Here is a 24,685-nt window from a genome sequence, read left to right on the forward strand (position 1 = left end):
TCTGTATTGCATTTTAGTCAAAATTCTAATAGGGATATGAACGCAATAAAGATAATTATTATTATTATCTTGTATATTAAAGGGCGGTGGTCGTCGCGCCGCGCATGTGCGACATTTGTGCTGATAAACATTGATTTTCCCACAATGCAATGCGTTCTTCTAAAGGAAGTCACAAGTATGAGGTTTGAACTGGGCGCGACTTGCACTAATTACCGCCGGTGACTCCTTCTATACCTTCCAATCACCAAAAATATATTTAATTAAAGCTTGATATCATCTCAGTTTGTACTCTTAGATCTGCGAAACCGCCAAAGTCGCCATCTTTGTTTATATAAGACCCATATGTCTTGCCCTTTAATTACATTTGAAAATTGGTGGTACATATATTTGTTTCATGAAGGTTTTAGTCCAATGCTTTTGTTGAAAATATAATCGATGGAATCAAGATGCGAATTACTTACATCTCTAACGTAGATACCAAGCTTACGGCCACTTTCATAAACCCCTGCGTCATGCATCCAAGGTGCTAGAAAGCCCGTCCATTCCATAATTCGTTTCATTACGAGTGTTGTCATTATTCTTTTTGTTTCAGTGTCATAGTGTTTTACTGAAATTGGTTCCATCTTTATTCAAGTTTCATTGCAAGTGATATCAACATTGTTTGTGTTTCAGTGGGGGAGATAGTGTTTTACTGAAATTGGTTTCATCTTTATTCCTGTTTCATTGCAAGTGATATCAACACTGCTTGTGTTTCAGTGGGGGAGATAATGTTTTACTGAAATTGGTTTCATCTTTATTCATGTTTCAGTGCAAGTGATATCAACATTGTTTGTGTTTCAGTGGGGGAGATAGTGTTTTACTGAAATTGGTTTCATCTTTATTCATGTTTCAGTGCAAGTGATATCAACATTGTTTGTGTTTCAGTGGGGGAGATAGTGTTTTACTGAAATTGGTTTCATCTTTATTCATGTTTCAGTGCAAGTGATATCAACATTGTTTGTGTTTCAGTGGGGGGAGATAGTGTTTTACTGAAATTGGTTTCATCTTTATTCATGTTTCAGTGCAAGTGATATCAACATTGTCTGTGTTTCAGTGCAAAATATATCAATCGTACTCGCACTTAATTAGTGTAAACATGAACTTCCCATTTCTCAAGACAAATCACACTTCAGGCATGAGATGTTTTATTGCGCAAAACAAAATCATATAATGAATATTGAGGAATCAATGTACAAGAAATAATGCCTAGTAAATCCATCTAAATTATAGTTACGATCATTTACGATATTGAGATATGTAAGCAGCTTAGAAATTAGCATATGGTATTTATGAATTGTATGTACATAATTATAACATGCGCAAATGAGATTCGTACTGGTAACTTGTAACTTCCCTGGGAAAGTCTTCAATGTTCTAATAACCCCACTAACTTCTCTCAGTTGGGTGAAGCGAACTTTTTATTGAAATAACAATGTTGCAATATGAATACAGACAATAACTTAGTCATAGTACGTACCAATTAAGATAGCAAAATGTCTACCTGTTAATAAGATCTCAATGAGTATGACTGGAAAAACGATTTACAATATTTAAATCGATACCACGATGTATAAATAAGACGTAACTATAGAAACAATTCATAGACTACTAAATTGGAATTGTGCGAATGTGTGGTATAACATAAGTGTGCACCCAGCACAAACACCGTCTTTCTAAAATTCTGCATAATATATACTACCTTGGGCGCTATTCAAGTCGGGGTCGGAGTAAATTCCAGTATATAATGTGCAGTAGTTTGTGCCATCATCCGTTTGCAAAACAAAACTCAGACAACCAGAATAGGACACACATTCAAAAGCACAGTCAATTGATGTCTTTACTGACGTCGTCATTACGGGCGGTAGACTTGGGACATAGTCAATGAAGCGTTCCAAGTAATTCCCATATCGGTAGTGATTCAAGGTATCTGTGAAGAACATACACGATCATTTGTACAGATAGAGTTTGTATGGTTTTCATTATTTCGTGGGTATTGGTCAAGTCGGTTTTTAACAATACTTGGATACTCGTTGCCATGGATAATGCCAATATTGCATCAACATATTCAAGTTCGACTAACTTTTCTCGTGATTCCGACAATGCCCCCCTCGTCATAGTACTAGTAAATTAATTAATACATAAAAGTCACTCACTCACTCACTCACTGAACACTATGAACAATATCTTGGTATATCATACAATGTCAAAGATATATTGAAGATAATATTTGGTAATCGTAGTCCTAAATAACTATTAAAAATAGCTAGACATTTCGAGCAATGGCTCTTTATCGATAGCATAGAAGCAAGTGTGATATGCTATCGATAAAGAGCCATTGCTCGAAACGTCTAGCTATTTTTAATAGTTATTTAGGACTACGATTACCAAATATTATCTTCAATATATCATACTTATCAGTCCGAGCAGCGTTTATTTATTTAATGTAAAAGATAACAGTAATTGTAATTCTATGTAAATTAATGATTAATTACCCAATTCTTTCTTGCAAACAAAATTCAAGCGGCTTCCACATTGTCTATCATAAAACCCCACGGTGCTGAGATCTTCGTAGTTCGAAACGCAAACACAATTCTCGGTCTTAGTGCCAGTTGGTTGTGAAGCTGCTGTTCTCCATGCTAAGTAAGTTGCAGTGTCACCAAATACTGTTTTGTAGACGCCTTCTTTGATTTTATCGTTAATACCTACCCACATATAATGGCTGCAGGGCAAGAGAACAAAGAAAATAGGAATATGAACACTAAATGGTTGTTTTAACGACATTTTAGAGACAGTAAAAGATATGTAAGCAACCTAGTGTATTGAATCTTTTTTTAAATTATTAGTATTATTATTAATAGCAACGTACCCTATTCCCAGTGAGTTGAAATGACTAAATCCAATAAAATCTCTAACAGCGAGGCCTTCATCTAGATCGCTCAAGACAATTAAATTTCCAAGGTTTTCTTGGATGCAGTAATCTACTGCCTCCTCCCATGGCAACGCCTGGACAACCACTGTGTATGATGATCCTTCGTATTCAAACGTATTCTGTGGGGTGTCAACTGCAAGACAGTGGAACATGTATAGACAAATCTTAAAGTAAACAATGTTTCCTAAAATCATCTCAGCTGTTACGGCAAATAGATCTTTCCATTTTAGCCGGCACAGGCTTTTATTAATCTGTACAATGGTTTTCTTTCAGTTGACGAGTTTTACTAACTTACAATGTTTGTCTAATAATGTAAGAACAGGATTTTTTGTTCGATTTAAAAAAATATGCACAACGAGACTGAACAGTTTGAGTTTCAACGAAAGCATGATGCTTGATAGCAGATACACTTTATAATAAAAGAAAAAAGGTAAGTGACCACTTACTAAGTAACAATTTGCAAATAAAACTGAGCCTATCATCACAAATATCATCATAAATTCCGACTTCTCCCGAAACGTAACTTGCCGAGAGGCTACAACAATTTTCAGTTGTCTTCCCAGTTGGCTGTGAAAATTCTGCTGCCCATGGTAGATACGTAGCTATATCGCCTTCAATCGTCATGTAAACGCCCTCGGTGGTGCTATCGTGAATACCTACCCACATACGACTACTGTTGGGATGAAAACAATATACGAATATTTAATGATATGCATGTATCATATCCATGATGAAAATGAAACCAAATACGTGTGCAAAAATGAGCAATAATGTTACTGACAAGTACTTTATTTTTGCAGAAGGGATGGATTAGTGAAAACAAATTCCAGTGAAAATACCCCTTTTCCTATATTTTAAATTTAACGCATCGTCAATCAAAGAAAATAAACTTCATACAAAACAGCCAAAGTGTCTTTTCAGCGAAAATGAATTCCAGATAAAATAAAGTATTTTACCATATACCTTATGTTCAGGTGATTTGCATTGTCATAGTCGACAAAGTCTATACACTTGGTGGCTTCCATTTCGTAGTCAATGACATAAAGTTGACCAATATTATTCTCATTACAATAGTTGCGTGCTTCAATCCAAGAAAGTCTTTCGTTAATTATAGTATGTTGATATCCGCCGTATTGAAAAGAGTTTAAAACTGAAATACAAAATCCATTGTGCGGTTCAATATCACTCCCAGTTCAAATTCAGTCCATCCATCATATGAAGAAATAACAGACAATAGCGTACAAATTATACTAGTAAATACAGCAAATGGTTAATTGCAAAGCGTCCGAGTGAAACACTAAGACATGATAGAAACACAGATATGCAAATGACCATGGTAAACATTCTGTCCAAATACATTGTTTAAATGTGATAGTACTTACTAGATGGTTGTGCACGACATGCAGCCATGCACAGCAGCCATAAATAGATTGCATACATAGTGTGTGTCTTAAGCTGACTTATACTGCAGTCCTATATCAAAAGTAATACTATAAACGACGTTCTATATTGATTACATTGATTGTAATAATTTATTGATACGTCGTAAGTGCCTCACTGCAGACAAATATCGATTACATACCTAATGAGATGAATGACGTTATTGCCAAACAAAAAAGTCTAAGTGTCAATTTACCATCAGTTTGGTTAGTTTATCATAATTTATTATAGCAGAGTAAAATGAGATGTCCACACTTATAATGTTGCTATTAAGTAATTCATAATGGATGTAATTATGAATGGAATTCGTCAGTGAAATAAATCTGAACACTTTAGTTTTTGTTTTCTGTATAACTATTCGTCTACTTGAATATGTCACTTTGGAACGCACAATTTATCACAGACTAATCTAACGTGTATCGAGGGCGATCCATCGCCAATAAATGGCCAATCCTTTGCAAGTCAGGGGCCAATTTAACACGTATCAAGAGGCCAATTCAATGCCAGTCAAGGCGATTCCAATTCCAAATTCACAAGGTGATGTCGGATGAAATTACAATTATTTTCAATTACCGGTACTTGCGGTGTAGTCAGCTATGCACTCGAGAAGATAGTGTTGATGTATGCTACTGAGCTAATTAATACACCTCAGGTATGCAAATAATAACGTAAATCAATACCCCTCAGGTGTATGAATAATAACCAAAAATGTGTTGCTTGATCAAATTATAGGAGGTAATGTAGTGATGGCACTGTTGAATTATAATGGAGGATAGGAGGTAGAGTAGTTGTTCTAACATTTTGTGGTTAAGAGTCACATAACTAGTAAATTCTACCCTTGTTGTCAGTCATAAACATTGTTATCGTTTTTAGCCATACGTTTTCTTACCAAGTATTTGACGGCGCTGTTAAGCTCTGATCGAACTGAATTAAACTCTATGGCAGATCTCGGCTCTCGTTCAGCCCAGACCGAGTAAACATTTAGAAGATTATTGTTTGGCGGAGCAGCAGTTAGGCTCTGCTAGAATGTACCATGTAAATGTAGCAATTGCAGCCAATCAGGTCACAACTTGCACATTTTTAATCTTTCACACAAATGATATCAACAAAGAGAAAAAACAGCTCATTTATAAATATCAAATATCTTGTTATTGCAACTATGTAAAAATATCCATTAATATTTACAATGTAGAAAGAATTGTTCTGCATTTACATAATAAATCAGATTATTGAACCTGTCATATAAATTAAGTTATAAATAGCCTTTTAATTATTTGAATGTAATAACTACACATTATAATTTAATAACTGAGCACCAAGCAATATCACATATTTACATATCAGACAGAATATTGCATATTAAGTTATATTTATTTAGGCCAAACTATCAGTAATTGTGTGGTTTTAAATAACTCTACGTAGGTTTTAGATACTGGCAAACTGACAATAATGTATGTGTCTCTCCAGCATTGACATGTGACTATGTTGATAAGAACATCTGATGCAAATGGTACCCCCACCAAAAGTAATTACTATCAACAAATGATGAGTCATCACAAAATGAATGGGCAACCATTAAAATGCTATACCTACAATTTGCTGTAGCATTTTCTCTACTTCATTATTTATTGATGTTGAACGAAATAAACATAATTTCCCATTTTCTGAAGGTCTTGATATATTTTTACATATCAAAATTTCATCATCAATCAATGAAAGTAATCTAACTATGAAGATTTGTTAACAATGCAAAAATTCAATATAAAAGCTGAGTCACTACTGTCTACAAGCAGGCTACATTGATTTATCTGTCCCAAATTTTGAATGACAGATTACAAAAACCACACAATTTTTGTAGATGAATCAGGCAATTATTCACAGCAAAATAAATTACACATCTTCTCAATTATATTTACAATAAAAAAAATACTAAAAGCAACAAGCAGCCAAAATGTCTGAGTGTCTGAAAATTCTGCTCCCTTTGAGGATTTTTGTGACAAAATCAAAATAAAAGCACAATCTTTTACGACAATTTCAAAATCGTAAACAGCTTACAAAAAATATGTGTACTGAGGCATATGAAGTAGAAATAGAAACTAATTAAAATTAATTATAAATTCAAGAATAGTCTTAAATAAGAAGCCTGTCAACTAATATGTGTCTGCTCCTCGGATGCTCTATGTGAACACAATCTGGTCTACAGAATTGAAATGTACAATACTAATAAAAAGAAATTGTATACCTTTGGTCTGCAATTTGTGATTTATCTGAAAATAACCTGAATTATGCAAATTAGATAATCAAAAAGAATAGATTTCAAGTCTTCTCATTGTGCAGATGGGTAAGTTTTGTTTAAATCTGTTAAGTGGTTCTTGAGATATCAGTACATACATACATACATACAGACAGAGTAACTGCAAAGATTCTCACTGTGTAATACTGCTTGCACACTGGAGTCTAAAAAGTGGTCAAATTAGAATGCATCATCTGAAAGTTTCAATTCAGAGTAAGAACTGACTGTCCTGTATTCACTGCTGTCTAGATGACTGTCCTTTTTGTTTTCCTCTGTAGTGGGTGTGGATGTAACAGGTTGATAAGTTGCAATGCCTTTTGCGATGGTCTTAGGCATACGTACAGGTGACTTGGCAGAGAGGGATGGCATTGGTACGCTCGGCTGATATCCAGTACCAATATCACTAAGGTCAGACTCACTTCTGCTACTGCCAACGGATCGTTCTGATGTGGAAGATCTTTGTGAATGATATGAAGCACTAGATGATCTTTGACTTGATGAAAGCAATTCATGGCTTCTTTCAGATCCAGAAATCTCCTCTTGCGATTCTTCAAAATCCTCTGAATACCTTTCTGATTGGTTGTCTTTGACATCCCCATGCTCATCATTATCACTATCATGTGGGAATCCGGGTTGGTTTGGTCTGAACTCGTCATCGGACTGCTCTGATACAACAGAGCTGACATCAGTGAGTTGATCTGATGCATCAACCGACACTGATGGAATATGAACTTCAATACTTTTAGTACTTCGGTTACTGGAGCTACCACTCTGGCTTCTTTCAATTTCTTTGCCAACTGAAATTTGAAATGTTCAAATTTAAAAAAATTATCATCAAATATTTGGGGGGGGGCTTATATTTTCATTGAAAAATCCACCTACGCAGATTTTCAACACCAGCAGTTAGACCACCCAAAACAAAAGAAACTATTGCAGAAGCTAATCTAAAATTGTATACATTTTTTTCTAGCTGGATTAAAAAGTAGACCGCGCATCTAATTCTTTCTCCAAAAAAAATCACATTAATGAACCTTGTGTGTCAAATACAATTGTTTTTTTATTCATTTTATTAGTAACAAAAGTATATTCTAAATAAAAGAAGTTTCAAATAACAACGAACGCAACTGCATTGCAAATGATCGTGGTAGCGCAATCCGGTCATGCTGCGTTTTACAATTGTTGATTATTACCTAGCAATGATTATAATAACGTGCAAAAAATAAATTCGTTAAATTGTTATAAAATACAAATAAATTTTCACTTATTTCATCGTAAGCGAATGATTCTGATCGCATTTTCAACGCCCGATGCTGTAGAAATGAATATCCGCCATGTTTGACCTGAGATGGTGTTCTTTGACCTGACAGGTCAAATCGACAATTAACCAATGAAAACGATGGATGATGCCAACGTGTTCAAATTACCATAGAACATTTAAATATGTTAATGTTATTGAACTCAGCGCGGAAGAGATTTGTCGATGTTGTACGATCTTTTGGCTTGGAGTTTGATTGGAAAACAGCATGATTTGTTTTTAAATAAAAACATGAGTTGTTTTCAGAATATAAACTGAACATTTAAGGAATAATTTAACATTAATTACAGCAATAACAGCTCATTGTCGAAACAAAGCTAACCCATTCACGCTAGTCGTAATAAACATCAATACTCTTGAATAGGCATCAATGACTACAGCGAAACTTTTAGGCATCAAAAAAAATTAAAATAACACCTTAAAAAACTGCCGAAAACTCGCCCTGGGCAGTTTCTTGGTCCCATTTTATTTTTTTTAAAACCCGAACTGCCGTTAAACGGCCCTGGACGAATTTACGGCAGAATCCGGTATATGCATAAGACTGCGGCAAACCATGGTTACTAAGAATACCAGAATTTGTTAAACTATTTTGTTGATCTAAAATTATTACCCCCAATACAGTAAATAATTGAAAAATGAATATGATACAAGAATGACCAATACATAGATTTGTGAGTGAGAATTTCGCAAAACTTGGTAAAACAAAAATTGTTTTTTAAATAAATGACAAACACAGTGAATATTCAACTCATCAACATTTGAAATATTGTTTACTTTTAAGACACTACTTGATTTGGAAAAACAGAGAAACGGATATTTGACAATACATGGATTCTGCTTGGTTGTACACACGTGCAATACCTTTTCAGTCGGTTGTTACTATTATTTATAAGAAATGTGATGAGTGTGATTTTTGTGTACCTACCAGCCACAAGTTCTTTAAGATCTATATGTTCAACTCGTTCTGACTGTACTCCTGTTGTTTCTTTCTTCTCAGCAATCATTTCAACTGACATTCTCGGTGTGGGTACAGGTTTCCTCTTTGGTGACTGTGGTTGTTCCAAGTGTAAAGTTCTTGTTTTACCTTAAAAAAAGAAATCAAGTGTCATTAAATTTATATAGTAAACCATTCAGGTAAGTACTGTAAAATAATTTATTTTTAGCTGGAATTAATTTTCATTGAAAAGGCAGTTTTGAGTTGTTTATCTTCTCTGATTTTAGATGATTTGACTGTAAAATACAAGAAAAAAGTATTTTCACTGACACTTTTAGTGAAAATAAAGTACTTTACTGTAACACCAAATTCACTATTTGTGAAAAATTAAACAGAATTACACCATGTATATTTCATTGCTTTGCTTGCAGACCTTTCAATTTCCCCACACATCTAAAAGTACATACCAGTATATAGCATTATTGCATAGTCAAGGAATAATTCTTACCAAGTGGTAGGTTGTTATCTGCAATTGTTGGTTTGTTCACTGAACTGTCACCAGCATCACTGTACCATTCATTTTGTCTCACTTCCCGCTCTTCTAAATGTTTAAATAGTTCTGGATTATTTTTCTGTAATCTTAATCGTTGAGTGTTAGTCATTCCATACATAAGTTTTGTTTTTTTCATACCATACAGTGGTTCTTGTCTCAACCAACCAACATGTGGAGGAACCCTGCCAGGCAACTGTGCGCATTTCTTGTGTTTGTGACGTTCTCTGGGTGGCTGTTTTGGGGTAGCTAACTTAATACGAGACTTTACATTTTCTTTTCCTCTGGTAGGAGGTCTAACAAAACCGATAGGTGCAGGTTTCACAGGTGACACCTCCTGTGCAGATGATTGCACTACTTGTAAACGTGAAATTTCTTGCATTAACGCATTCAACAGTGGAAGAGTTTCTGGTGCTACAGCCTGGGGTTGTACTGGTTGTCGTGGCATGGAAGTCTGTCTTAAAGGTTTCTTTTTTTCACCCCATGCATGCCTAGTTTTTCTAACACTAGACACTGGTGGTGTTTGGGTTTCTTTATACTTGTAGTGAGATTCAATGACAGCGATACCAGAAATATCACTAACTACACTCTCAGTATCTGAAATGTCATCACCATCATACCACAAGGGGGTACTGGTCACATCTTTCAATGGATGTACTTTGGTTACCTCATCTGCTTCTTCTGCTTGTGAGTTAAAATACAATGGTGGGGGACAGATCATATCAGCTACATGAAACTCATCATCAGGAATGAACTGCACACGACGTGGAATCTTTGTTCGTTTTTCTGTTTGAGTCATGACAGGTTTTACTTCAGCTTTTATCTGTGACTGTTCATCAACCTTTGATATAACTAATGCTGTTCTCTGCATAGGTGTTTGGATATCTTCAAGTACAATGTCAGCAGCTGCTTTGACCTTCTCAGCTTCAGGACTAGCTGCTCTCTTTGCTGTAACACCTGCTCTCATGATAGCTTTATCAGGAATGTGTTGCATGAGACCAGGTCCAAGACTCAGTAATCTGTAACCCATTGTGATATAACCTATTTCTGATGACATAAGATTATACAGTTTGTATCTGCCTTTCTCACCCTGGACTGAGGGCACATTGATGCCAACTTTTTCGATGTCGCTGCAAATCTTCTTCATGGTCGTATTTAAAGGAATGGTACTGTTGCCAACTAACTTTGGTATACTTGGCCACATATCGATTAACATCATGTATAACGGTGTATTGTCAAGGTGAGCGCTAAGTGTATCAACGTCAATCTTAAACAGACAAGATTTGCCCTTGTTTACGTTGAAAATTCCCCACCTGTCTTTCAGTTCGCTGAGCTGGGGTGGCACTTCTATCGTCGGGTCCATGCTGAGTTTAGTCTTGATTGTTTGAGCCATGTCTGTTTCTATGTGATGTATAACCAGAGTTGGGAAATCCAGGAGTCTGAAAGCTATAGCTGGCAACCGACACGGGGTTGCTGATGACAACACACACACTTCCTCAACGACCACTTCCAACGAAAATAGCGTTTCGCTTTCCATTTTGCGATCGATCAAACTGGAAAGTATATTTAAACATATGCTCCGACCTTGTATAACGCTATATTTGAGCTATTGGTGGCAAAAAATATAAGAGAACAGTATTTTATCAAAAACAGCAACAGCGGCAATTTATGTTACTACAGACAATCCGCCATTTTGGTTTTCCCGCTGAGGAATCCCGCGATGAATTGTGGGTAACGGCGAGGCGCCATATCAGATAGACATGTATTTACTTTTCAGTACGCATTTATGCATTCATTTGTGTTGTTTGCGGGTTTTCAAATAAGCGGGAAAAGCGCAGCTGTATTCCCAAAGTAACTAACATGTATGGGCAAGTGCCACACGCCACTATTAAATATGGACATTAGAATCATAAGGCGACAAGGAGGATTCCAGAAAAAACAAACAAGCGTTCAAATTGACCTTTTGCCTTAAATGTTGATACTATTAGTAATGCATATACTACTAGTAATGTACAAGTAATCTTTGCTAAATGAACAATCTCAGTACTAAATCGCGAAAACAACGCACTGTATTCTCCAACCCATCCAGGTTCCAAATGGTCCACCCCTTAAAGTTAGTAGTTCTACGCAGCCGTGACTGAACGGGTGCAAGTAAACAAAATGGCGAACAGGAAGTTTGTAAATTAAGGTAATATTACAGTTGAGCGCTCTACTGTTAGGATATTAACAATCAGGGATATTCGTATATATTGAAAAACACAATCAAAGGGCAGGAGTTTGCAGGGTTTTGTTGTCGATGTATTCAATGGTAATTTCAGACTCTGTTTTCAGCGGGGCGTGTGGCGCAACGGATAACGCGTCTGACTACGGATCAGAAGATTCCAGGTTCGAATCCTGGCACGCTCGGAAGCCCCAATTTTTTTATTTGTAATTTTTATTTTGGATTAGCTCTATATTTATGATATCGGAAATAATTGTGCATGGTCAGTTGATGTCGTTTGTTTTTTCATTTGTTTGGTTGGACCAGGCGTGTATGTCTGTCACAAAAGTTTTGTATGTGTTTTCTGTTAATTAAATATTTCAATATTTAAACCACCATACAATTCTTTGTATATAACACATGTAAAGAATGTGTGCAACTTTGCATATCATCACTGAGCCAGAAATACGAGTGTATGTTCCATGTTGTACCGGTTAAAAAACTAAAGGGGTAAAATATTACTATGTCGGTAGGTAGGATTTTTATTATTTTATTTATAGTCGCTTTGTTACTACTAGAAAATTATCATGGTTTTCGATTAATAAAGATGTCAAAAATACTCCCAAATTGAGTCATGTTGAACTTTCTGGGCATCCACTTACAAAAAGTACAAATACCAGTTCGTTTCCGGTGATTTATTTGCATAAAATATAAATTAAATTTTGCCAATTTCTATTTCAGTTCTATTTCTATTTCAGAGTTGGAGCTTAAAGTTCTCTGACTGAAAATATATGCCCTGATATGTATATGCCAGAGAAAGGCTTTGTTTTGTACAAAACAGTTGTACTGCAGAAGGTATTCAAACAGATGAACAACGCTCAAGTGTCACGAGTGTATGATAATGACCGTGACCTCAGTGACCCTGAGTGAATGAAAATGAAACAGTAACAGTGACAGCGTTTACTACTAATAAAGAACTATGGTGCGGAAAGTGCTAAATCCAATTTATATATATATATATATAGAAACATTGGATATATTGATCAATATTGACGATTTGAATCTACGTTCCAATGTCAATGCAAGTTTCAAGAAAACCTGGATATATTGTTTATATCGTTAACGATTTAAATCCAAGTTACGTTGTCAATATCATTTTCAAGATTTAAATAAACGTCGTACTCTCAGTGTACTTGAAAATGGATGAAAATTAACGTTCATGCGACGTATTACCCCCAACTCCCTGACTTGTGATCCATGTATACTCATGCCTCTGATTGAAATCAACTACGTAATATAATAACAACCTTTATTGATATCGTACCCCCTCTGGGATCTAGATTAGAATACAATAAGGATTATAAGGAACATGCAAAACGCTGATAAATCCGATTTCAATCATCAATATTGACTTACAAGTGGATATACCCAGCGTAATCTGAATGACAAAATACGGCGTGGATTTAAAATGTACCATAATAACGATTTAAATTTCCGTAGTTGAAATGACAATAGCAGTTACTAAATGTGCACTACATCATATATATTGATGTATTTTGGGAGGGGTGTTACTCGACATTTTGAATAGGCGGGGGAGGGTGCTCACTATAGGGCGACACGGGTCACTGAATTTCTTTTGAATATTTTGGTAAATTATTCCACGACAGATGATAAATAATGACTGGTCTATTGTAGACTCCTTGTGGGATGGATAGAATTGGCAGAAACAATACTTACCACGACATGTAGCACCCAGTAACATGTTGTAGTTTGTACTGGGCTGTACTACACATGGATATAATAATAATAATAATAATAATAATAATAATAATAATAATAATAATAATAATAATAATAATAATAATAATAATAATAATAATAATAATAATAATAATAATAATAATAATAATAATAATAATAATAATAAACTTTATTGATATCGTATCCTTTATAGGATATTGAGTTAAATTACAATAAAGTGTGGATGAAAGAAAAAACAAGAAAGACATTAAGATAAAATAACATAAAAATGACGATAACAGAAAAAAAACCTTGCAGATATGCCTTGATGTTAATATTGTTGTTTATTTGGATGAGAATGAAGGCTTTTTCATGTTATTTTCTCTAATTTTGAAACATTCATATATGTGTTTAGCTAGTTTTATATATTTTTTATTTTCATTGTTTTCATCATAGCTATCATTTTTTCTTCATCTGTCGTGTTTGGGAGTGTTTAGTTGGTTTCTTTCATTTTCATATAATTTGCAGTTAAGAAAATGTATTCCATCTTCAATTTCGTCTAGGTCACACATAGGGCTTTTTCTTTTGCATGCATCTATTTTATTGTAGCGACTCATTTCTATTTGTAGAACATGAGCCCTAATTCTTAGTTTTTGTTAGTGCTGATCTATGTTCAGAGTCTTTTATTACTGAAAGATACTCATGTATTCATGTGGTTTTGTCCCTTTTCTCACAAAATTGTTTTTCCTTGTGGAAAGAATCGGTGTGCCTTTTCACTTATTCTGAATGTTTATCCAAATTGTTTATATGCTCTTAACTTACTTTCTCCATCTGTTTCAGAAATTTCCTGTAATTTATTCACACACAATTGTTTTTTTCGTTTTAAATACATTTCGCAGCCAACTTCCATGATATATTCAACATTTCTGGATCTATTGCGAATACCAAATACACCTACTGTAAAACACGTTGAAATAGCTACATGCAATTTTAGCAAATTTGACTTTATGCATGAATTTACAGAATCTTAATTTAGATAAATTGTTAACTATGGCATTGTGCGAATATGCTTTATTTTAATTTTAAATTAGTGACATCACGATTAGCGAAATTACAGATTAGCTAAATTAGCTAAAATAACATGCTAGCTAATTCAGTATTCAAAATGGCATATGATTTTAGAGTGCTGTAGTCCGGTTTGATTGTCCTTTCAAATTATATCACAAGAAAATCACAGTTTTTTCTTTCTATACAGCTTTTATATGAGACTGCATAGGGGTGTTGCTATATCATTAACAACTTTATTAAAATATGGCGTGTGGGTTTTGGTTTTGGTCGAAAATTGATCGTGTGATTCATAAGGATCCAGTCAATTTCAATCCCTTGCCGTCATAAAGACGCCATGTAATGTAATTTACGCGGATATACAATTAATGTCGTACATAACAATGAACTGGTGTATTATTTCAATGCATATCATGTTTTCTGTTCACGTCATCTCATTGTACCAATATTCCTGGGTTAATGACCGATGTCGCGTGTAACAATATCTGAGTATTCTTTAGTATTGGCTTTTGCATGTCAAATCTTGTACTTTCATCATAAAACGTGTCTCATATATTGGCATCGTCATTTATCTATGTGATGTTAACAGTTAAAAAAAACAATTATGACAATATCAAAAAGACAGATGCAGACTTGCTTTACAAGTCTTATTGTTTTTTCGACAATAAAATAGACGAAAATGGCTAACATAAGAAATAAAGCAGTGTCAGTGAGTTTTACGCGTTCATTTCGTTTTTTCCATTTTTGCTATTTTTTTTTTTTTTATTTTTTTAATTTTTTATTATAAAAAACAATATGACTTGTATGCATGTATAATCTACACGTAGTAAATAACGGGCGCAGCCAACGAGTAATGTGCCTTAAAAATGTTCTTTTCATGACGAAATATAGGTCTAAAAAGTTGGGCTGACTAATTTTAGACTGAAAAGGTGAAATAGAAAGCTGTTCAGAACCTACTCTAGATTTGTTTGCCCGCTTTTTACAAATTTGGGGGACCTAGTCCCCCTCCCACTACACATCACTTCTTTAGCTAAGTTTTCTGTGAATTTTCCCCTCTGCCAAGAAATTTCTATAGTGTTCCCTTATTTTAAAGGGCGCTGATCGTCGTCCACATAGTATTCGATATGGGGCTCATAATGCATGTAGAATACATCAGCGAAATGTTTACTCCTTTATAATTTATTTCTACCCTCACTAAAGTTTTTAAAATGCCCATCCTTTTAAAACAATCTCAACATTTCTTCTACCCTCAAGAAATTGCAAACAATTTCCCCTGCCCTTTTACAAACTTTTCTCCTGCTCCAAAACAATCTTCTTGTAACAGGCTTTTCGATGAACATATCCATTGACTGCACTTGAAACGGTCGTTGTTTATTCAATTATTATTTTCATCAAGACTCAAGAAAGATATGAGTGATAATGAGTTATTGGTGAAATACTAATTCACCGTGTTTCTTAAAACTCACACCCTAAAATGTAGGACATCATATCTCCGCTTATTACTAGTAATGTAACGACACCGTCTTTCCGCTTATTACTTAGAATGTAACGACACCGTCTCTCCGCTTATTATTCAGAATATAATGACACCGCCCTCCGCTTATTACTTAGAATGTAACGGCACCGCCCTCCGCTTATTACTTAGAATGTAACGACACCGTCTCTCTGCTTATTACTGAGAATATTACGACACCGTCTCTCCGCTTAATACTCAGGATGTAACGACATCGTATCGCCTCACCGCTAATTACTCAGAATGTAACAACACCGTCTCTCCGCTTATTACTTAGAATGTAACGCCACCGTATCTCCACTTATTACTTAGAATGTAACGACATCGTTTTTCCGCTTATTACTTAGACTGTAACGACACCGTTTTTTCCTTCTCAATTATAATATAGTGACACTGTTTCTCCGCTTATTACTTAGAATGTAACGACACCGTCTCCCCGCTTATTACTTAGAATGTAACGACACTGTTTCTCCGCTTATTACCTAGAAGTAACGACGTCCTTTTTCTCCGCTTATTACTTAAAAGTAACGACACCGTTTCTCCGCTTATTACTTTGAATGTAACGACACCGTTTCTCCGCTTATTACTTACAATGTAACGACACCGTTTCTCTGCTTATTACTTAGAATGTAACAATACTGTTTCTCCGCTTATTACTTAGAATGTAACGACACTGTTTCTCCGCTTATTACTTAGACGTAACGACACCGTCTCTCCGCTTATTACTTAGACTGTAACGACACCATTTATTCCTTCTCAATTATAATATAGTGACACTGTTTCTCCGCTTATTACTTTGATTGCAACAACAATAACAACACACTATATCTACATATTATTTTAAACAAAACGGCATTCCCTATCCTCATATTATTTCGAATGTAAAAATACGCTATATCCGTATATTACAATAATATTACAACACAGTGCTGTTCCTGAGTATTGTGTATTACGTGAAATAAAACAGCATTCTCTTTGGACATTTCCAGGAGTGTTACGATACCTCCTTCCTCATATTTGTATTTGTATAGTAGCGTTACAGTATATTTACATATTATGTATATTATGTCTAATAACATAATGTAACGTTGACATATACGTACATACTAAGTTTGCCAATTTTACAGGTCATGTGCAACCCAGATTTGCTGAGTTGGGATTATGTGTCCTGCATCTCAAGTGTAAACACACCGTGTTTAATCTGATATACTAGTACCTATCGCATATAGTTTCAAAACAGCAAACTGCTTCATTGTGCAGCGATCGTGGTTGGTATTTTTAACACAATCGATCGCGTCGCTATGGCAATGGTATATCACATACAATATACGACTGTTAGAGCTATGTCAACGTATTAAAATGACAACTTGGTAACATCAATATCAGTTTTTGTCCTGCTCCACTGTGAATTCTGATTCCAAGTACTGTAAGCAGTTTAAACATCCAATTAGTTATATTTTACGTCGCGTCGTTGTATGAAGTTTCCTCTGTGTACAAATAAATAGAAGCCAGAACGATAAATTACCAGCAAGAAACTGTCGTGGTTGGTCTTGAGTCGTCTTCAGACGTCTCTGGATGTAACGTTGGAAGCCGTACAGCGGTGGGACGTTTCTTTCTCCGTACCAAGGGCGCGCTTTTCGTCGTTGCACGTCTCTTTTTAACGTTGTTCTTTTTATTGTACCTGTCCTCGTCCTCGCTGTCACATACACGTACATTGTCGGCGAATCTGGTACTTGTGGGCACTCTCTTTTGAAGCCTGTGGCTTGACTTTCGTCCAGGTGGGCACGTACTTGGTCGTGTTCGAAAGTGAAGTTCACTCAGGCTTTCATCATCACTGCTGTCAGTCGATGGTGACATTTTGCCAAAAACAATAGTTCTTTTCCTCCTTATTTTTTTCTGCCTTATCCTGTCCCCATACATAATCAGTCGCGGTTTCTCTCGTTCCTCCCGAGTTTCCTTATACCATGGAGGCCTGCCTTCTGGACTTTCTCCACTCGAAATGCTAATCTTTTTGAGCGACGCCTTCAACAATCGAACATCGTTATTAAGGCATCGAACTATATGAAGACGTTCCCTGTCGATAAGTTTCATTCTGAGGCGTAGGCGAGTTGTCTCGGAGCAGTTGACCCGCTGAGCCTGTTGGAACCGTTCTGAGTAACAGTTCGGTTTTTCTTGTTTTCCTACCATCGTCATCTAGCTATCAAGCAGGCACATATGACCAATATGGTAGTGGCAACACGTATTGCAACTAGTTTTACAATTCGATACCCCCACGCCAGCTGTGTTGCTTCTATTAGTCGGCAAAGTATACCATTAAAAGTAACCAAAACGTTTAAAAGGCTTTTGTGAATCAGTCAGTGGTGGCCACATACTTGGTTGTCATATCATGCACGGCTTCAGTGCAGCTGAATGGGAAATGGTTAGTGTTACAGGTGAAAAATCACATGTCGTACAACGTGCAATAACAATCTCGGTACCACTTACAGTTACAGCACCTAACAATGTTACCTAACACTTTATAAAAACATTGGTTATTATTCTTCTTATTCCAAATACATGAATGTCTCTATGGAAACAACCTATACCAGTGTACTATTACTACAGTGACGTCAATACATACTTTTAATTTTCTTAATGGCGCTGTATTTTTAGATGACTGTTACACACTTCACCGTGTGTTACAATGTTGCACACTTTACTCACTCACACTTAACATTCAATCATATGTATATAAATGTAGGGATATTATTGGATATAAGTCATTGTAAATGAAATACTTCCCGTCAATAATGTTAATTCCTTTAACAGTTTTTAAAACATATGAAACACAGAAGTTACACTGGAAAGTACATTATTTTGATAACAGAGAAACAGGTCGAATATCTCGAATCGCATTTCGAAAATTAAAGCAAGTTGCATCCACAATCCGACATATATATTATCATCATATCAAATTTGATTGAATTAGTCCAATGATCCCCAAGAATCGGTCGCGGGCATGGTGAGGTATTTAGGGTTATTTAGGCCCGTTTTACTCATGAACGAACAGAGACTAAAAACTATCGGGGTGGCTCTCTTTTATCTCTTTATTCCGATTTCACTGACCGTGGTACCGGACACAATCGCAGGTGGGAAACCATTTGCTTTGAAAATGCCATCACCTGGCCGATAATACACATTGAGAAGCTGTTTTCCCCAACACCTTAGATGTCTAGAAGATCACTGGTTCGATTTGATCGATCAGATTTCAGTCTGTATCCCATCTGTGCCATTCAAGATCACTATTTTGCATGCTGCCATCAACGGTAACAGTAGTACGTCTACGAGGGCCTTCACCGGGTACTCTAAGAGCGTACCATAATCGAATGGATGTAATGTAGGAGGGAGAAAACAATCAAATTATTAGTGTCAAGTCATCTTACAATTTTTTTTAGAAAATTTACGCGGGCAATCCATGTACATGTATGTTTTATTCTAGATTATGGAAACCACTGTTAACGTATTAATTTACTTTGTGCATATTATTAAAAGCAGATTTACAGTGACAAAACAAACTGTATTATTGTTGACTATTACGGAGCTAACTAATTATAATAACTTTATTACACTACTAAAAACCTTCAGAGGGTTTTTGTATGTCAAGGAACATAAATACAAAGGAATACAAAAAACATACAATACAATAGATATTAGATATATATTGCTATATGTGTATTAAAATGTAACTAGTTTTCAACCACATAAAACACCACACTAATATATCAAGAGGCTGAAAATCAAGTAAATTATTTCGGTGTCATTGACTTATTTGTTTCAGAGTTTCTTGTGAAAAGCTTTACTGTTGATTGTGTAGTCGATATTGTTCTCATGTCATGTTTTATAACCATGCGACAATATTAAAATATTACATAAAGATAAATACGACCTGAACTTTCATTTCCGTCGTAAGTGGCGCCCAAGACGTGTGTGTTTTTTTATTTCATATATTTTTGTTTTGATAATTTATTTTCGTTTCTATTGCATAAATCTTACCTTCCGGTATTTTAATTATTGTCACATACGATCATAGTAGACTTTCGTGATCGTGAAAAAACCCGTATGCAAACAAGAAATTAAAATCTAATACAGTATTTAAAGACTAAAAACTAAAAAACACAAAACTAGGATCTTATTATAAAGACACTGATCATACTTGGTGTCAATAGAAATAATGATAAACTGAGAATATGTAACATGTTTTAGTTTATTTATTCGTTCAGTTTCTAACAATAATTTAACAAAATATGTGGATTTTAATATTAAAAAAATGACTGTGTTTTAATAGAGAAGAGAGTAGTTGGTGGAGAACAATTAACACACGTGTATTTATAAATACAAAGTCGTACTTTAAATGACGTCATAGCTGGGAACAATCGACTGAAATTTAAAATATAATTCTGAGTTAAGAAATCTGCAAACAGCGCCACCTACTGTCATTAGAGAATGATCCCCTGAGTATAAATAACATGGACGGAATAAGGGGACCAAATCACTATGTTTCATTTGAATAATCAGTATAGTACAATAGTCTGATCATACTAGCACCGGTTATTGTGGACCGATGCCATCATCACACACTATTCCTCTTCGCCAACAGACCCCAGGATTTCCTCTGGAATGTCAATTCCTCCAACCACAAAACTTACTAACGAATCGAGTTTTTCCTTCTCTTTTACAAATTCAGCGGCAACTTTAAAAGTCATCATGCGTCCGCGATTTTGATATTTTTTGTGTAGCTCTTCGGACGTAGGTAAAGACTCGCATCCGTCACCATTGACGTTATGCTTGCGTGGACTGAATTTATGGAACTTTATCGGACTCATCAAACCACTGAGTTCCAACTTATCTTGGTTTGTATACCTTGTCAATTTTCGCGGGCTTTTAACGATCTGGTTTCTAGGGTAACTATATTTCTCTAGTTGGTGTTCCGGTATCTGATCGCAAACAAGTTTAGGTGAGTTATTCCCTAAAGTCAGCCTCTTTCTCATAGGCGAAACAACGATCCTAGGAGGGGCGCTGTTCGAGTTGTTGTCCTCCGAAATAGTTTGACTGCAAATATGTATTGAATCGGTCGTCGCCGACCTGACGACTTCCGTTATCGGAGCCTGTCGTATGGCTGGCCGATATGCATCCTGGGAAGAGCTTACAGCATCAATTGCATCATTAAAAATGTCTTTCTCATATTCCAATATTCGCACTGCTTGTCTGTTTTCCTTTCCAAACGCACCTGACTGAGTGAAAGGACGACGTTCTATTCTCGGCAAACCGACGCTAGATGGGCTACATGATCTCGAATCTTTTACTGTATAGCGTTTAATTGGACAACGCCTTGTTGGGCTTGAATTAACGTTTCCATTGGAGTTATCTATACGTTTGAATAGTAGTTTATGTCGTTTCACAAATTCCATCCTTTCTATTTTCAGCTGTCGATTCTGCCTATTTAATTCCACGTGTCTTGCCTTGTCCAAGGTCTCCATTTTTTGTATTTCTTCTATTATTTCTCTTCTTGCTCGGTGAGCGATTTCTCGTTCACGGAATATCTGAGAGGGTATCCCAAGTTCTCGTAATTTCATTTCCGGTGTAATCCTGGTATTCACATTAGGCTCAAACCTGTGCATTTTTTTATCTGTCAGGTACACATCTTCTCTCACCAGTTGTTTGAACATTGGTAGATAATTATAATCCAACTGACCAGTACCCTCTCGTTCCTCCTCTTCCGGGGACATGCTTGCATTTGACGACCCACGGAAGTCTGTACTGAGAAATGGACAAAATATCAGCAAATATTTCAGGACATATGCCATGGATCAACATAGGTTATATGCAGCGATGTTGTCTTTAGGATACTTTCTATCATAATGGGGCTCTCGTCTCCTGTACATTGCACAGTACTTTGCAAAACTGTTAGATGTAATCAATATATAAAGAAAACGAGTATTTTACTTGCGGCATCAATCTTTATACAAAAATATCGAACATATCAATGTCTTACCACAGGTGTTTTGCTTCAATTCAAACCTTTTCTGTATTTTGAGTTCTTTACAAATGCGGAACAGTACTAGTGATACAAAAGAATCTTGAAATCTTGCAATGTTTGCAAATGTATTGACATGTATCCACGATACCGTCGGTGTTTCAAGCTCTGTGCGTGACTTCTCATTAATTAACAAGTAACGCCATAGTTCTATACTATTCTTGATTCATATCTCTGTAAAATTATAAATCAATTATGTGAATTAGTCGCCAATTCTAGGATGCTTAGTAGCTTTAAGCATGGGTCAGCGTGTCCAGCAAGTAATTGGACAGAGTATTGGGTTGGGTGTAGGACAGAGTGGCGACCAACGAATGAAACCACAGTCCCTCTATAGAGTGATAGAGGAACTGTGATGAAACTGAATGTCGGGCAGGGCATGGGACGGAGTGTCCAGCAAGGTGTACGTCATAGTATTCTCTTGTATTTTCATTAGTAATTTGATTGTACGAAGGTCTCGTATTGAAAAACAACAACTAAACTATCGTCATTCAAAACAAAGTACCCAACAATTAATTAACATCATAACACACGATACTCACAATAAACGTGACAACGAAGTAATTGTATGTTGTACTAATGATGAACAATTACTTGCTATTATGAACTGGCAAATTAGTTTTGTCTTGAAAATAGATGTAACCGAGAAACGATACAACACATTGCTACCGTAACGCTTAGAAAGTGCCGAGACTGTATACCTTTTAATGCATACACATCCAGTGAATTAAATATGAACTAAACGTTTCAGTACGGAAGGAACATGAACTACGCCCGCTTCCTGAATTATTTAAGAAAATACAAACAATGAACTCGACATGAAATGGAACAACAGGGGCGGAACATATGGAAAGATAACACATCAATGCATTGTGTCCGTATTTCCCCTTCCGTGCGTTAATGATTAAATTGCTCTTTTTTGTTGTCCCTGGCGACGTCGACATTAATACTTACAGACACCTTATGGCATCTAAATCACCGATCTGGCCCATACTTCAACGAATATACATACTTTGTTTTTAACAACGCAAATATTATTTTTGACTTGTTGTGAACAGGAAATAACTATTATGACGTAACGCTGAAATATATTGTCACAACATAATACTTTTTTGAATCAATTGACGTGAATAATTCTACAACAACTTAATAAGTGAATTTGTCAAAATGCGTTGTTGTATGAATATCAGGTCGCGATGGCGGTCAAGTCGAAACATTCTTAGACATACTTACCATAAGGATAATTCTACATACACCTGTTAATAACAAGGCGACCCGAGTCTGTCATTTGGAAAACTAACCATGATTTATTGAGCAAACACATCTTACCTGAACTGTCTTGAGCTCCGCTAGTGCATGTCATCGGCGAACTAACCAATTTCTGATACTACTCAGAGCTCGCCAATTACTACACATTGTTCTAGTCATGTAGTCACGACAATGGGCTTCCAGTTTGCAAAATGTAACTTTTCTATACATTGTTTACACTGTAACAATACATCTTTCTCCTTGCAGGCAGCAGTTTAATGAACCATGTTGACCATGTCTTAGCTAATGGATGGGTCCTATTTTCACATACCACTACACGGTGTTCACAGCCTCAATCTCGCTCCATTTGTCACATGAGTATTCACACTGCGATGCATCATGCCACATTGTTGCCTAGCAACGAATATTCTACACATTGTTAATTTTCCTCTGCATAACGAGCAACGTTACACTTCAACAATAAAGCAACAATATTATTGATAAAAACTAATATTACGGCTCGTAACTTGCGATTCACATCTCCGTTAACTCGATGTCATTTTAGATACCATCTCTTAGACTATTGTCGATTACAAGGAGTAAGCCGGTACTCTAAACCTGCATAACACTGTACGCATCTTGATTTGTTCTATACGCGTCACGTAACAATAGTGTTACTATGGCTATCTACAACTCATGCCAGCATATGACTGTCGACTTGTTTGAGACTTTCACTTACACCACGGGACCCTTGACCGAACCATTGTTGTCTAATCGCTTTGTTTAGACAACATCACTGAATTTCCAGTGTTACCGTAGAAAGCCCTAGACGTGGGAACCCAATTCGCTTGGTTTGCTACACTTAGAGATACTGGGTAAAACGACTCAAAGAATGCATCTTTGATGCAAGATAGACAGCTTTATTACCAGCCAGCCTGTAACCAACGCTTCCAGCTCCAACTTCCAACTCCAATTGCTCACATCACTGTTTAATATCTAGGCGTGACAAAGAAATGTTTTATAAATTAATCGCTGCAAGTATTATACCTTGCCAGCCTCGTCCAGCCCATACGAAAATAACAGCTGTAAAGTCTGACACAATTGATATTGTACAGTGGACATGGCTCAATATTCTGAACCAATGCTATGATGCATGCATGTATTTGCGAAAGATTCATATATTGGGAATATTTTGGGATAATAATTCATTTATTTTATCAAATTGCCAACTCAATTAATTATCATTTCAAACTAAAAATGTCGTTATCAGTTGAATCTAAAAGTAACTTTTGTATCTTATACTGACGTACACTTCAAGGGTGGTATCCGCGTCCGCAAACAATAATTTC

General features: G+C 35.8%; 2 protein-coding genes and 1 non-coding gene across 3 annotated transcripts; 1 reads left to right on the forward strand and 2 right to left on the reverse strand.

Annotated features, from left to right (window-relative positions):
- Positions 1-1,167: 1,167 nt before the first annotated feature.
- On the reverse strand, positions 1,168-3,120 carry LOC100372354 (lithostathine-1-beta-like). Its single transcript, XM_002731272.4, has 3 exons — positions 2,906-3,120; positions 2,532-2,758; positions 1,168-1,966 (listed from the first exon to the last, which is right to left on the reverse strand). The coding sequence occupies exons 1-3, from the start codon at positions 3,118-3,120 to the stop codon at positions 1,713-1,715; spliced, it is 696 nt and encodes a 231-aa protein (XP_002731318.2). The 3' UTR covers positions 1,168-1,712.
- Positions 3,121-5,534: 2,414 nt separating this feature from the next.
- LOC102809239 (microtubule-associated protein 10-like) lies at positions 5,535-11,037 on the reverse strand. Its single transcript, XM_006812154.3, has 3 exons — positions 9,459-11,037; positions 8,942-9,100; positions 5,535-7,498 (listed from the first exon to the last, which is right to left on the reverse strand). Exons 1-3 carry the CDS (start codon positions 11,035-11,037, stop codon positions 6,882-6,884), a joined length of 2,355 nt encoding a protein of 784 aa, XP_006812217.1. The 3' UTR covers positions 5,535-6,881.
- Positions 11,038-11,833: 796 nt separating this feature from the next.
- On the forward strand, positions 11,834-11,906 carry TRNAR-ACG (transfer RNA arginine (anticodon ACG)). The gene has a single exon. It is a non-coding gene; the product is annotated as a tRNA-Arg (tRNA).
- The last annotated feature ends 12,779 nt before the right edge of the window (positions 11,907-24,685 follow it).

This window comes from Saccoglossus kowalevskii, chromosome 2, assembly GCF_978046115.1.
Source record: "Saccoglossus kowalevskii chromosome 2, keSacKowa6.1, whole genome shotgun sequence".
Classification (NCBI taxonomy): domain Eukaryota; kingdom Metazoa; phylum Hemichordata; class Enteropneusta; family Harrimaniidae; genus Saccoglossus; species Saccoglossus kowalevskii.

Excerpts from the sequence above, each read along its gene's own strand:
- LOC100372354 (XM_002731272.4), bottom strand. The coding sequence starts at position 3,120 with ATGTTCCACTGTCTTGCAGTTGACACCCCACAGAATACGTTTGAATAC. Across the intron at positions 2,759-2,905 it reads TTCAACTCACTGGGAATAGG|CCATTATATGTGGGTAGGTA; the intron begins GTACGTTGCTAT and ends CTTGCCCTGCAG. Across the intron at positions 1,967-2,531 it reads TGTTTGCAAGAAAGAATTGG|ATACCTTGAATCACTACCGA; the intron begins GTAATTAATCAT and ends TGTTCTTCACAG.
- LOC102809239 (XM_006812154.3), bottom strand. The coding sequence starts at position 11,037 with ATGGAAAGCGAAACGCTATTTTCGTTGGAAGTGGTCGTTGAGGAAGTG. Across the intron at positions 9,101-9,458 it reads AGATAACAACCTACCACTTG|GTAAAACAAGAACTTTACAC; the intron begins GTAAGAATTATT and ends TCTTTTTTTAAG. Across the intron at positions 7,499-8,941 it reads TCTTAAAGAACTTGTGGCTG|TTGGCAAAGAAATTGAAAGA; the intron begins GTAGGTACACAA and ends TTCAAATTTCAG.